This window comes from Somniosus microcephalus, chromosome 1 (genome assembly GCF_052327205.1).
Source record: "Somniosus microcephalus isolate GS21.2 chromosome 1, FLI_Smic_1.0, whole genome shotgun sequence".
Classification (NCBI taxonomy): Eukaryota; Metazoa; Chordata; class Chondrichthyes; order Squaliformes; family Somniosidae; genus Somniosus; species Somniosus microcephalus.
This window is the reverse complement of record NC_140987.1, coordinates 27252163-27267136: the sequence shown is the minus strand read 5'-3', so window position 1 is coordinate 27267136 and position 14974 is coordinate 27252163. Positions and strand designations below refer to the sequence as shown.

General features: G+C 44.3%; 1 protein-coding gene across 13 annotated transcripts in view; it reads right to left on the bottom strand.

Annotated features, from left to right (window-relative positions):
• Positions 1–1620: 1620 nt before the first annotated feature.
• Positions 1621–14974, bottom strand: part of LOC147124002 (H(+)/Cl(-) exchange transporter 3) — a 193632-nt gene continuing 180278 nt past the window's right edge. For 7 of the 13 annotated variants that reach the window (XM_085976242.1, XM_085976652.1, XM_085976158.1 and 4 more), the window contains 2 exons: positions 14674–14800; positions 1621–4472 (listed from right to left, as the gene is read on the bottom strand). In XM_085976242.1, the coding sequence (XP_085832368.1) occupies positions 4314–4472; positions 14674–14800 (286 nt within the window). In that variant the 3' untranslated portion in view covers positions 1621–4313. Of the gene's footprint in view, positions 4473–9130; positions 9207–13947; positions 14095–14673; positions 14801–14974 lie in introns of all 13 variants that reach the window. The other 6 variants (XM_085976327.1, XM_085976445.1, XM_085976528.1 and 3 more) reach the window with 4 other exon arrangements.

Here is a 14974-nt window from a genome sequence, read left to right as displayed (position 1 = left end):
TTCACAACCAATGAAGTACTTTTGAAGTGTGGCCACTATTGTAATGCAGGCAAACTCTCACATGCAGCAAATTTAGATAAATGACCAGATAACCCACTTTTAGTGATGTTGGTTGAGGGATAAATATTGGCCAGGACACCGGGGATAACTCCCCTGCTCTTCTTCAAAATGGTGCCATGGGATCTTTTACATCCACCCGAGAGGGTAGGCTGGGCCTCGGTTTAACATCTCATCCGAAAGACAGCGCCTCCGACAGTGCGGCACTCCCTCAGCGCTGCACTGAGAGCGTCAGCCTGGATTACGTGCTCAGGTCTCTGGAGTGAGGCTTGAACCCACAAGTGACTCAGAAGTGAGTGAGCCACGGCCAACATCTACTCGGATATAAAGGATTTAAAGCATCTTTAGAATACAATGGGAAGTCATTTTGTAAAGCAATCTCTCACGGAAAGCAGGCACATTCTCAAAACGACAAATAGCTGCAGCACCAGGAAGACATTACAAGAAATAGATCTGCATTTATTTAGCATCCTATCACATCTCAAATCAGTTCATTCACAACAAATCACTTCAGCTTTCAGTTTTAAAATTAAAAAAAAAAAATTATTGGCACATTGAGCGGGTGCCTGACAGATCTTTCTTTTGTCAAATTTCTCCTCCCCATCTCTCCTGAAGGAGAGAGTTCCAGGGGCTCTTTGTGTCCTCCAATCCCTCAGCAAGTGACCATTCTCCATGTCTGCAGGTGCAGACTCGATGGGCCAAAAGGCCTCCTTCTGTGCTGTACTATTCTATGATTTTAGAAGTCTAGAGGAGTGTCAGCACCTTAACACGCACCACAGCCAAGCCTGATCCTAGCCAAGCAACCGCGCTTTCCAGCAGGCATCACCAGACAGCAATCAGCAGTGGGAACACTGGCCGATCTTCCCTTCCAAGTATGCAAAGCACAATTGTAATGCACCTTTTGCCACCTGTTTCTTCATCGTCGCTGGGTCAAAGTCCTGGAACTCCCGACCTAACAGCACTATGGGAGTTCCTTCACCACACAGACTGCAGCGGTTCAAGAAGGTGGCTCACCATCACCTTCTCAAGGGCAACTAGGGATGGGCAATAAATGCTGGCCTTGCCAGCAACGTTCACATCCCAACAACAACTTGCATTTATATAGCGCTTTTAACATAGTAAAACGTCTCAAAAGGCATTTCACAGGAGCGTTATTAAACAAAGTTTGACACCAAGCCACATAAGGAGATATTAGGACAGGGGCCTTGGTCAAAGAGCTAGATTTTAAAGAGCATCTTAAAGGAGGAAAGAGAGGTAAAGAGACAGAGGGGTTTAGGGAGGGAATTCCAGAGCTTAGGGCCTTGACAGCTGAAGGCACGGCCACCAATGGTGGAGTGATTAAAATCGGGGATGCTCAAGAGGGCAGAATTAGAGATCCCGAGAATTAATTATAAAAAAGCTTGATTGAGATCAGAGAACTTAATATAGGAGATAAGAATGGAACCTATGACCTTCTGGCCTGCATGGTTTTAATTTAGACTTCTGATTGAATAATAAAAAAGGATAAAATCAACATGGCAAGTATGAGATGTGGCAAAGCCCCAATTAAATTCCCAACAAAGGTTTACTGTTTTAACAGAGAATTTAATACAATATATTATACAATCAAAACATTCACAGTAACCATAATTAAGCTCACCTTAAGAATGTGAAATTCTAACACACCAAATATAAATAAAAAACATCCAGGATCAGTATTACGTACAATTCTAGGCAACATCACAGGTTAACAAAGACGAAGCATTCTTCATTAACCGAAAGCAGGGCGACAGATAACAACCGGACACGGGCGCCATCCCCAGTGGCTCTTGCTTTAAAACTTCCCGCCATATCTGGCAGGCATTTTGGGGGGAGGAGGTGGAGAAAGAGAGGGAGTCTCATCAGGTGCCGTAGACACTACGGTTGCCGCGTAAAAGCAGAAAACGCCAGAGATACACGGCAGGCATTCTTTACCCAGAGAGTGAGTGCCCAAGGGAGTGTTTGAGGTGAGATGCATTAAAAGGGAAGCTCGATAAACACACGAGGGAGAAAGGAAGTAGAAGGTTCTGCTGACTGGGTGAGATGAGGAGGCTGGCGTGGAGCACAGAGGGCGGCAGGGAGCTGCGGGGCCAAAGGGCCCGTTTCTCTGCTGTACTTTCTATGTGAGACACACAGCAGCCGACAAGAGGAAAGGCAGCTCATCATTTTTTTTTGGGGGGGGGGGCAGACCTGAACTTGGTCATGATCTGTATCCAAAAAGGGGGGGGGGAATTCGTTAGCTTGTCTTCTCCCTTTACAACTGCCGACACTCCTGCTGTGTATCTCCAGCATTTTCCATTTGTAATTTGCGATTTCCAGCTTTGGCGTTATTACAGCTCCCAGTTACTAAGTTGAATTGAAAAGCCCATCCAACGCTTCCTTAAAATGCTGTGATTGTAGTCTTTGAACAGCATCCTGTATGAGAGGTGTTGAAGTCTGTGCGGATTTCTTTATTTGGAGACCTTTTTTTTTACAATACTAACCATAATTTTTTTCTACGCAGCTTACAATGATGTCTGATCTTCTACACGTCTTCGCTAAATTAATGGTCCAGGGTGCACGATGAATGCAAGGAAGCAATTAACTGATTACGCTTAACCATTCTGAAAGTAGCTCACACTATATTCCGCTCTCCCAAGCAAGCTCGAGGTCTGTTAAAAATGCTCAGAGTCTCAGTCTCCTACCAGCAGCGTGGCAGAACAAAATGGGATCTGCTAATCAAATCCATCCAATTCTGTACATGGAAAGTGTAGGCTACCTTTGATTAACATTTTATGATTTAGTGCAAACTTCAAGTAATTTAAAAAGCAACATCTGCTTTTTAAGAGTTTATATTTTAGTCTGATATTCCTTAAAAATAACTACACAGGAGATGCCTTAAGTGTCCTAAAATAAATGGACTCATTAAAAAAAAATGCATGAATGCCAATTTTGCAGTTGTATCAGTTAAAGTCAATTTAGTTGGAGATGATCCCAATCGTTTCGTAAACATGTCGAAACTGCCAACTTAATGCTGAATAATAACCTGAATTCAAAGTGCTAAAACTAAACCTTAAACGCACCCAAGACGGCTTCAATAGCAGGACTCGCCCATTGATGTCGACAGTAAAAAAAAAAAATTCACATTTGCCCTGAAGATGAAACGCACATTTTGTCACGATAACTTACTGAGTCCTAGAAAATAAACCGTGTGAAAGGATTCCAGTTAGAATAATTCCAATGATGAACAGTAAAACAGTGGTGACAGTCAGACTAGAACACCCTTGGCCCAGATCTGGCACATAACGCAATTATTTGTGCTGTACCGTATCCATAATGTCGATATACACGAAAACATAATGCAGCAGGTGGCCATCATTCGTCCTCTTGTAGTGAGAGGGGTGGGGGAGGGATCAATCGCCAATTAAGCAAAAACATGCTGTTCTGCATTAATAGACCCTCGAAACTTCATTAAAAGACATTCTTTGAAAAAAAAAACACAGGATGGATAAAAGGTGTTTTCTCCACAAACTGCCAATCCTCAGACTCCAATTATTTCTTACATGGCTTGTCAAAACATCAGAAAGGTGCTTTTTTTTTGAACTTCTGATTTTGGTTTAGTACTTCCGCGTTGGGTGCATGTCGCGGGCAGTGTGGACCCCCCGAGCCTGGTGCTTTTCTGACCGCATTCGCTCTACACGCGCGGAATCCGTCTTAAGGCGGCGGCGGGTGTTCCCACAAAGCGAGATTCCCAGGAGCCATTCAGCTTTCCCGATGCAAAAAAAAGTGGTTAAGAGTTCCGGGAAAATGAGCAGAGCTGAATTTAAAACAAACAACAAGCCCCCAACAAGGCTCCGGCTGCCCCGTGTGTTCCGTATGAAAATGCAGCACCCTCGGGAGGCGCGTGTGTAGGAGATGGCTTGCTTCCGTGCAGTCCAGGAGACACCAACAAATCAATGAATGAGCAATGTGGTTCAAGTGTGGCAAAAATAACCATTTATATACCAATCTTTCCACTGCCATTAGATCGCCATCCTTTAATAGCACATCTCAACAAAAAATAATCTTAAAACGTGGAAATATTTAGGTATAGACTTTTTTTTTAGTGGCGAGCATCAGGTTTAATACTAAAGTGGGCCACTTCTGACAAACGCCTACAATCAAAGCAGCTTTCAGTGCCAACTAAACTGCGGAAAGACGCTTGGTTTTGTTTTTCCTTTTCCTTCTGCGACGCCGATGAGCTGAAATCTTTGGAGCCGTCAGATCGCTGTGCTCTTTAACAGGTGGACCACTTCCTCGCCTTCCTCGGGATCCTCCACTATAGTGTTCAGTTGAACATGATTGACTCCGGGTCTTGGTCTGCCATTTGAGCCATGTGACGGAGGATGTCCTTTTTTGTTATAATGCCAAGGAGGCGCCTGAAAAAAAGGACAAAGGGAAACACAAAAAAAAACAAATCTGTTCAGTGAGAGGACGGTAACCGCAGTGAGCAGCAGCAACAGGACAAAAAAAAGCGATTGGAAAATGACAGGGGAAAAAAAAATGATGCTGATCCCATCGGCGGAGATCGGTACCAACGCGGGACTCGTGACTCCAAAGCGGTCGCTCAGGGCGGAAGGTCTGGAACTTTTATAACCCAAGAAAGAAACAATACTTCAGGTTTATGTTGTTAATTTCATTGATTCAGATGAGCACAGTGGGTGCTATTAGCAGCGGGATTTGGCAAGGAGATGGAGCGGGTCCTACAAAATTATTAAGGGGAAGAAAGCAGAAAGGAGGGGGGGAAAACCGGGCCACAACCCCCGTTAATCTGGTTAGTATTCGAACAGCAGCAGGATGCATGAAACATGAATTATGAGCATGAAGCACTTTTGCGTATGGGGGTGAAGGAGGGGAAACACTGCACTGATCAATCCTAAAACTAATTGGATTAGGTAACATTTGGCAGAAAGCAGATCACAAGTGCCTAAACCTTTGGGGGGGGGGGGGGCAGTCAATGTTTGATACATACCAATTCCACTGTAAAGCACCAAACAAATTGGAAGGTCATGGCTATGAGCTGAACAGGCTCTTACACTGTAGGAGTCTTGACCATCAGCTATAAAGCACAACGTGCATGCAACTACAGTTGTAAAAAGACAAGGCATATGAGGCAAATACTTAAAAATAAAAATAATTTGAAAATCAAACCAAAAAAAAAAAATCAGTTTAATAATCACAGTACGACTACCAGCCAGAATCTTTTGTTGTAAATGTGTGCCTGTATCATTCAAATGGTGTTGTGCACTATTTGAAAAATTACACGCACACATTTACAACAAAAGTTTTTTTCTGTGGTACTCTCAAGACACACACTACAATGGTGCCCGACATTATTTTGTTGTATTTTCAACACGTCACATTTCAGGCTCACGTGGAGCATAAACACCAGCCTAGATCACTTGGGCCGAATGGCCTGTTTCTGTGCTATAAAATTCGATGCAACAAATAAAAGACAACCAAGACCTGATGGCCGACAGGTCAGGTTAACGACTTGCAACCAGGTGGTGAGGGACCTTGGTTGAAGTATCGTTCTACACAGTTCATTGGTGGCCAAGTGGCCCGGGTTTTGATCCCGGGACAGTATAGGCAGTACCTGTAGAAGAAAAAGAATTCACATGGAAGCAGAGGATGGCAGCTCACCTTGGGGGAAGCGAGTCTACCTGCAGTTTTACTACATTGGTGCTAGAGCAGACACCTGGACCCCCCCTTTTAACCGATAAATCCCCAGGGCCTGATAATCTACATCCTAGGGTACTTAAGGAAGTGGCCCTAGAAATAGTAGATGCATTGATGGTCATCTTCCAAAATTCATTAGACTCTGGAACAGTTCCCATGGATTGGAGGGTAGCTAATGTTACCCCACTATTCAAAAAAGGTGGTAGAGAGAAAACGGGGAATTATAGACGGGTAAGTCTGACATCGGTAGTGGGGAAAATGCTAGAGTCCATTATAAAAGATGTAATAGCAGAGCACTTGGCAAACAGTGACAGGATCGGACAAAGTCAACATGGATTTACAAAAGGTAAATCATGCTTGACTAATCTACTGGAATTTTTTGAGGATGTAACTGGTAGAATAGATAAGGGAGAACCAGTGGATGTGGTGTATTTGGACTTTCAGAAGGCTTTCGATAAGGACCCGCATAAGAGATTAGCGTGTAAAGTTAAGGCACATGGGATTGGGGGCAAGGTACTGACTTGGATAGAGAACTGGTTGGCAGACAGGAAGCAAAGAGTTGGAATAAACGGCTCTTTTTCCGAGTGGCAGGCAGTGACTAGTGGGGTACCGCAGGGATCGGTCCTAGGACCCCAGCTATTCACAATATATATAAATGATCTAGACGAGGGAACTAGATGTAATATCTCCAAGTTTGCAGACGACACAAAGCTGGGTGGGCGTGTGTTCTGTGAGGAGGATGCCGAGAAACTCCAGTATGATTTGGACAGGTTGGGTGATTGGGCAGAAGCATGGCAGATGCAGTATAATGTGGATAAATGCGAGGTTATCCACTTTGGTGGCAAAAACAGGAAGGCAGACTATTATCTGAACGGCAATTGATTGGGAAAAGGGGAAGTGCAACGAGACCTGGGTGTCCTTGTGCACCAGTCGCTGAAGGTAAGCATGCAGGTGCAGGTTAAGAAGACAAATGGTATGTTGGCCTTCGTAGCGAGAGGGTTCGAGTACAGGAACAAGGATGTCTTGCTGCTTGTACAGGGCCTTGGTGAGACCACATCTTGAGTACTGTGTGCAGTTTTGGTCACCTTATCCGAGGAAGGATGTACTTGCCATGGAGGGAGTGCAGCGAAAATTCACCAGACTGATACCTGGGATGGCAGGAATGACGTATGAGGAGAGATTGGGTCGATTGGGCTTATACTCGCTGGAGTTTAGAAGAATGAAACTTATAAAATTGTAACAGGACTAGACAGACTAGATGCAGGAAGGATGTTCCCGATGGCCGGGGAGTCCAGAACCAGGGGTCACAGTCTAAGGATAAGGGGTAAGCCATTTAGGACAGAGATGAGGAGGAATTTCTTCACGCAGAGAGTGGTGAACCTGTGGAATTCTCTACCACAGAAGGCAGTGGAGGCCAATTCATTAAATATATTCAAGAAGGAGTTAGATATATTTCTTACGGCTAAAGGGATCAAGGGGTATGGGGAGAAAGCAGGGACCGGGTACTGAATTTGGATGATCAGCCATGATCTCATTGAATGGCAGAGCAGGCTCGAGGGGCCGAATGGCCTACTCCTGCTCCTATCTTCTATGTTTCTTTCTATGTAACCACACCTGGGCACTGTCGGACCCTGTTGGGAGGACAGACAGCTCCACTCTTGGGATCACCAATCATTTGATCCCTAGACTCGTCAGAGGGGTGCGAAAGGTCAGCTCACTTGCACGTTATTGTCTGCTGGCAGCCACAGGTCACCGGGGACTGCACACTACCAATTATTTGGTTTTGGCTACTGGTCCGGATCGTGACCGAGCGGCGTTCTCACAAACTCACTTAAAAACAGTGAAGTGTAGCCAGTCTCCGTGTACGTTGCCTCGCCAAACAGAAACTCAATGCGGACAATTTTAACATAATCCGGCCATCAGAAAAGTGATGGATCAGGTGTAACGTTGGTTTTACGCTCCGCCTGATTCTACTCTCCATTGAAGACAAAGGAGTGTAAATATTGGGCAGGGTGTAAATCCAGCTTTCCATCTGATCCCCAAGGTTCCTCGCCCGGCGAGTTAGGTTAGAATTACCCCCCATATTATTTTGATACATGCGCAGGTTACCTTTTGAAGGCACTGAAGATTTTCAGCACTGCGGATGTTTCTTACACTCAGAAGTCACTAAGACAATTCCAGCATTGAGCTGGCGCTGTCGGTACAGCGTGCCCGGGTCATCGTGTGCAACTGCATCAGCATGTTGTCTCACTGGACTGATTCAACACACGTGCAAGGCGACAGAGTGTAGGTATACTGTACATGGGGCAGGAGAAGACCAGCTGGTCCAGCAAGTCTGCCTCACACCATGACGGCTGAAAGCATCACGACTGCACACTTCTACCCCCAACTCCACCCAGCCCCTTCTCCCCGCCTGCGGCCATGTAATCTCCAGGAAGAGGCAAAAAAAAAAAAAGGAAATCCAGGTCCAATAAGGGGAAAAAAATACTCTCGAAAAATCCCTCTACACCTAACTCAACGCGGGCTGCCAGTGGTTCAAGAAAGCATCCTCACCGCCACCGTCTCAAGGGACTAACTAGGGATGGGTAATAAGTGCTGGCCTTGCCAGCGACCCAAGAATGAATTGGAAAAAGATTCACAGTTGATACTGCTGGGACTGGTATATCGAGAGTGAACGGCACTACCGCAACCCCTTCGGGTGTGATTCCGAGACCACTAGTTACAGCATGAAGGAAGTAGTGTGTCACTAAATTAACCTTGCTGTGTCGGCGGTCCAAAACAAGCTTATACTGTTAGCTGTCAATAAATAATAAGTTAAAATATATACATACACACAGTGGTTTATAAATCAACAGAGGTCGAACTGCAGGAAAAACAAGAGCCACAGGCACAGCATCTAGTTACTTGCTCGCCATTCGTTGCAGCTCTGGTCAAGCTGGCAGGGCAGTGGAAAGTTAGCACACAGTCAGGCTGGGTGGGTGTGTGTGTGTGTTCGCTCACTTGAAGCCCACGGCAGGGAGAAAAAGAAGAAAAGTGCAAACAATTTGTACCCTGCATCTGTCTCGGGGTAATAAAATGTCACCGATAGTCGGTGGATTTCATCCAGTCTTATTAGGGGGCATTTAAGACTTCTTCACAGCTTTATACAGTTTTGACTAAGATTATTACAGTTCCAGTTTTGCAGTCAATTCGGACACGTGGCCTCAGCTACTCCCATTACTCCCATCTACAAAACAATTTTGAGTAAATGGGGTTTTTAATAGTTTTCATATCACAAGTTTCATGCTTCCTCTCACTGCAGTTTTTTTTTTAAAGATAGTTTACTCCTCTAATTAGTAGATCTGCCATGACTAATCACCAAAGGTTCGACGTGCTGTTTTAGTTGCTCGAGGTGTTCTAATATGTTCTTCTTTGTGATGATCCCCAAGATATTCCTGAAACAGACCATGTTATGCTAATGACTGCGTTTTGCAATAAAATGAAGGAAAACAGGTTGCAGAAAATAATTAAAAGTAAAATCGCATGACAAAAAATGCAGCAAATTAAATGCTTAAAAGCTAAGAAAAATAACATGACTTCCCCGGGGGCAGTTTAAAACTTTTGGAATCAAGCATAAAGCCCGCCCCCAGTCAAGAGAAATGGATAGTTGTGTCTCATTAATTTACAATGCTTAAGGCGATTGCATGAGGCTGACGGGGCACGTTTGCACTATTTGTGTTGCAGTTACAGCGTCGTTGTCTCCAGGCCTCAGCCTTGTAATTGGAAGTGTTACTGGCAGAGCCATCAGCTGCAGTCTTAGCCTTTGCAATTGTGCTGTGCTGTGCTGCGAATATTAGTGTATTAATGCCCAATGTACTAACCCCCCCAGCTCAGTTAATAATAGCATACAAAGGAATTTCATGCTAATCCATTTAAGAGTCTGCAAGCTAATAGCCACACAGTGCAATTTCAAGACCTTATCTCATTTCAGGGGGTTACAGCCTTTTATCACTGCACAGCGTCAAGCAGTTCAGTGGTGTAAATATACTGATGGGAAACACAAATTGTATGAGGTGAAAACATTTTTAAAAAGTAAGAGGGGGCAGAAACATACACATTACCTTTTGAGCTGCTCATCAAAAATTTATGAGTTCAGTGTCAACAGTGTCCTGTTCAAATTTATAGACTTCTTAATACTTGTTTCTGATCATTAGGCCCAATTTCCCCACCCCCCCAATACTATTTGATAAATCCATGGCAATGTTAGTACTTCAGGCTGAACAGGGTGACAAAGAATGGCTGAAAACTGAAGCAGTTAGAGCTGGCTATTGAGTTAGACTGGCAGCATACGGAAGTGACAACCTGCCCTGGTTAGCCAAAAGCAGTGAATTTACGGCATCACATCGAAAGGTTCTGCGTATCTGCCAAGAACGGTATGAACTGCAGTTTAAAAAAAAACCTGTAAGCAGCACGGGGACATACGGCGGTACAACGTAGGCATATTCCCACAACTCTTCATACATTGCGAGATGACTAATGGTAGCCATACTGTTAGGGGAAGCAGTGGGCAGACATCAGGTCCTGGGCAAATGACAATCACTTCCCCCAAAGAGGGATGGCAGGACGGGGAGAGGGCAATTACAGGAGCACATCGCCCGACTGCTTCCTGCAGCACCAGAAGTCTCTCAGCAGGTTCCTGGCCACCCTATTAGCAGAGAAAGGCAACAATGGAAGAAAAGCTGACAGAAAAGGCCAAATAAAATGCTTTAAAAAAAATCCACAAAAGCAAAGAATAACTTTTTTATTCACCAGAATAAAGCCCTCTGCAACCGCTCCTGAAATTACTATTAAAAGACGAGGAGAGTTATTGGCGGAAAATAGTCAAAAGCTCCAAAATGCCTTTGTAGAAGTGTACAATAAAGTACTGGAATGACAGGATTCCCCCATCACCCCGTGCTCGCCAGCTCTCCATCCCCCAGCACATAGATTTCAGAACCCTCACCCTCCATGGATTTGCGCCACCCAATCTCCATAACTTCCTCCAGCCCTCTCTGTGCCCAACTCGTGCCTTCCCCTCTTCCAATTCTGGTTTGCTGTGCGACCCCTGCACCGTCAGCGACCCAGCTTCCACCGTCTCTGTCCTGCGCGCTAGAATTCTCTTCCCAAACCCCTCCGTCTCATTATATCTATCCCTGACTTCAATAGCCTCTTTAAAATCCACCTCCTGGACGGTGCTTTCGGTCACTTTTCCTAACGTTTCACCCTACTCCTACCTGGGTCTGAACCACCCCCACTCACACTTTCACTACAGTAAAGGTGCCATACAAGTGCCAACCGTTGCTGCTGTTTAGCATTTCTAAGTTCATGTTTTATATTATGTATCACCTCTTTAGATCTCTATCACTGTAGATGTAGCTATATGTAGATATGCATAGTGCAGGTTATCCGTTTCACTGTAAAACCTTTCAAATCAAAACAATTCCATATGGAAAACACATTCGAAGACTGGTGATACAGTTAGTATAACAATAAGATTTTGGCATTAAAAGGTTAATACAACAGTTAATAGAATCAGACATATGGTATAACTACTCACTACTGCTTAAAGAGTAACATCCTTAAGATGCACCACTCTGGTTTTGAGGAGATGTTACACAAAAACAAAAATAAACTGAATAGATATTAGTGGAAAAGTGCAAGATCAAGTGGGAAATAACATGTCCACAGTTGCAAAAATCAGTAGCCTTGTTATTTAATTAAATTCACAAATCATTTCAATCTCACAACAATGAGAGTTAAAATAAAACTGATGACATTGTTTATGAAAGGCGCTTCTTATCTTACTTGTAAAGGCAGAAACTCTTAAATACAGAGCCATCAGCTGCAGTCTTAGCCTTTGCAATTGTGCTGTGCTGCTAGAAGCATTAGGAACAAGGTGGATGAATTAGTTGTGGAAATAGAGGTAAACAAGTATGATTTGATTGGGATTACAGAAACGTGGCTGCAGGGTGGGCAAGGCTGGGAACTTAACATCCAGGGATATACAATATTTAGGAAGGATCGGCAAAAAGGTAGGGGAGGTGGGGTAGCATTGCTGGTAAAGGAGGGGATTAATGCAATGGAAAGGAAGGATATTAACTCGGATGAAACGGAATCTGTATGGGTAGAAATGAGAAATAGCAAGGGGAGGAAAACGTTAGTGGGTGTGATATATAGGCCTCCAAATAGTAATATGCAGGTGAGGGAAGGCATAAAAAGGGAAATTAGAGAAGCGTGCGATAAGAGCACAGCTGTCATCATGGGTGACTTTAATTTACATATTGATTGGACTACCCAAATTAGTAAAAATTCTGAGGAGGAGGAATTCCTGGAATGTTTTCGGGACGGTTATCTGGACCAATATGTCGAGGAGCCGACTCGAGATCAGGCCATTTTAGACTGGGTATTGTGCAATGAGAAGGGACTTATCAGCAATCTTCTTGTACGAGGCCCCTTGGGTCAGAGCGATCATAATATGATCGAGCTCTCAGTCGAGATGGAGAGTGAGGAAATTGAATCAGAGACTAAGGTCCAGAACTTAAATAAAGGGAATTACGAGGGTATGAGACGGGAATTGGGTAAGATTGATTGGGTGGTGTTTCTGGGGGGATTGACAGTGGATAGACAATGGCAAGCATTCAAAGATAGAATGGAAGAATTCCAGAACATGTTTATACCGGTTTGGCATAAAAATAAACCTAAAAAGGTGACTCAACCGTGGATAACGAGGGAAATTAGGGACAGCATAAAATCAAAAAAAAGGGCATATCAACTGGCAAAAAAAAGCACCAGACCGGAAGATTGGGGGCAGTACAGGATACAGCAAAAGAGGACAAAGGGATTAATCAGGAAGGGGAAAATAGAATACGAAAGTAAACTTGCAGCAAACATAAAGACAGACTGCAAAAGCTTTTATCGGTATATCAGGAGGAAAAGACTGGTAAAATCCCAAGTCGGTCCCTTGCAGTCCGATTCGGGAGAATATATAATGGAGAATAAGGAAATGGCAGACCAATTAAACTCATACTTTGGTTCTGTATTCACAAAGGAGGACACAAATAACCTCCCAGGAATATCGGCAAACATAGGGACTAATGAGAGGGAGGAGCTGACAGAAATTAGTATCTCTAGGGATATGGTGTTGGGTAAGTTGAGGGGACTAAAGGCCGACAAATCCCCGGGGCCTGATAAACTACATCCTAGGGTACTTAAGGAGGTGGCCCTGGAGATAGCAGATGCTCTAAGGATCATCTTCCGGAACTCCATTGACTCGGGAACAGTACCCGTGGATTGGAGGGTAGCTAATGTTACCCCAATATTTAAAAAGGGGGGTAGAGAGAAAGCAGGGAATTATAGACCAGTAAGCCTTACATCGGTTGTGGGCAAAATGCTAGAGTCCATTATTAAGGATAAAATAGCGGAGCACTTGACAAATGGGGAAAGGATCGGACAGAGTCAACATGGATTTACAAAGGGTAAATCGTGTTTGACTAATCTGCTGGAATTTTTTGAGGAAGTAACTGGTAAAATAGATGGGGGAGAGCCAGTGGATGTGGTGTACCTTGACTTCCAGAAAGCCTTCGATAAGGTTCCACACAAAAGATTATCATGCAAAATTAAGGCTCATGGGATTGGGGGCAAAGTATTAACGTGGATAGAGAACTGGCTGGCAGATAGAAAACAGAGAGTTGGAATAAACGGCTCGTTTTCGGAGTGGCAGGCAGTGACCAGCGGGGTGCCGCAAGGATCTGTCCTGGGACCCCAGCTGTTCACAATATATATAAATGATCTGGATCAGGGAATTGGATGCAATATTTCCAAATTCGCTGACGACACTAAACTAGGAGGAGGGGTGGGCTCTGATGAGGATGTCAGGAGGCTACAGTGCGATTTGGACAGGTTGGGGGAATGGGCGGATACGTGGCAGATGCACTATAATGTGGATAAATGCGAGGTTATCCACTTTGGGGGTAAAAACAGGAGGGTAGATTATTATCTAAATGGCAATAGATTGGGAGATGGGGAAGTGCAGAGGGACCTGGGTGTTCTTGTGCACCAGTCACTGAAGGAGAGCATGCAGGTGCAACAGGCGATTAAGAAGGCAAATGGTATGTTGACCTTCATATCAAGGGGGTTCGAGTATAGGAATAGGGATACCTTACTACAGCTGTACAAGGTGCTGGTGAGACCGCATCTGGAGTATTGTGTACAGTTTTGGTCGCCCCATCTGCGGAAGGATGTTCTTGCCATGGAAAGAGTGCAACGGCGATTCACCAGGCTGATACCTGGAATGGCGGGAATGACCTACGAAGAGAGATTAAATAGTTTGGGCTTGTACTCACTGGAGTTTAGAAGATTGAGAGGGGATCTCATCGAAACATATAAAATTATGGCAGGCCTGGACAGGCTGAATTCAGAGAGAATGTTTCCAATGGCCGGGGAGCACAGAACCAGGGGCCACAGTCTAAAAATAGCGGGCAAATCATTTAAAACAGAGATGAGGAAGAATTTCTTCACTCAAAGAGTGGTGAGCCTGTGGAATTCCCTGCCACAGAGGGCTGTGAAGGCTAATTCAATAAATATTTTCAAGAGAGAATTGGATATATTTCTGAAGGCTAAGGGGATTAAGGGTTACGGAGAAAAGGCGGGGACGGGGTACTGAACTGGTAAGATCAGCTATGATCTCAGACGAAGATCAGCCATGATCTCATTGAATGGCGGAGCAGGCTCGAAGGGCCGAATGGCCTACTCCTGTTCCTATCTCTATGTTTCTATGTTTCAAACCGTACTGATTTTAGATTACCACAGGTTGCAGCTTAAATGCAAGGTTGCTAGTTATTTTTAATATAAAGACAGATAAACATAGGATGACAAAGGTCCAACCTTCCCATAAAGTCTTGTCCAGCCACATTGGTTGATGGGCCATGGTTGGTACCAGTGCCTCTTTAGCACAGTGTCTGTGGTCTGCAGGGCCTCTTTAGCACAGGTTGAACAGCATCCTGAGTCAGACCTAAGGTTTCAGTCACAAAATCTTTCAAGGAAGAGCCACAGAAATATTTTAGGACCGAACCATAAAATTGTTTTAAAAAACCTTCAAGACAGCTCATTTGAATAAGACCATGATGTCATTGGCAGCTGCAGTGTCACTCCTTTGGTTTAACTTAATTTGACACAGTGTGAAACA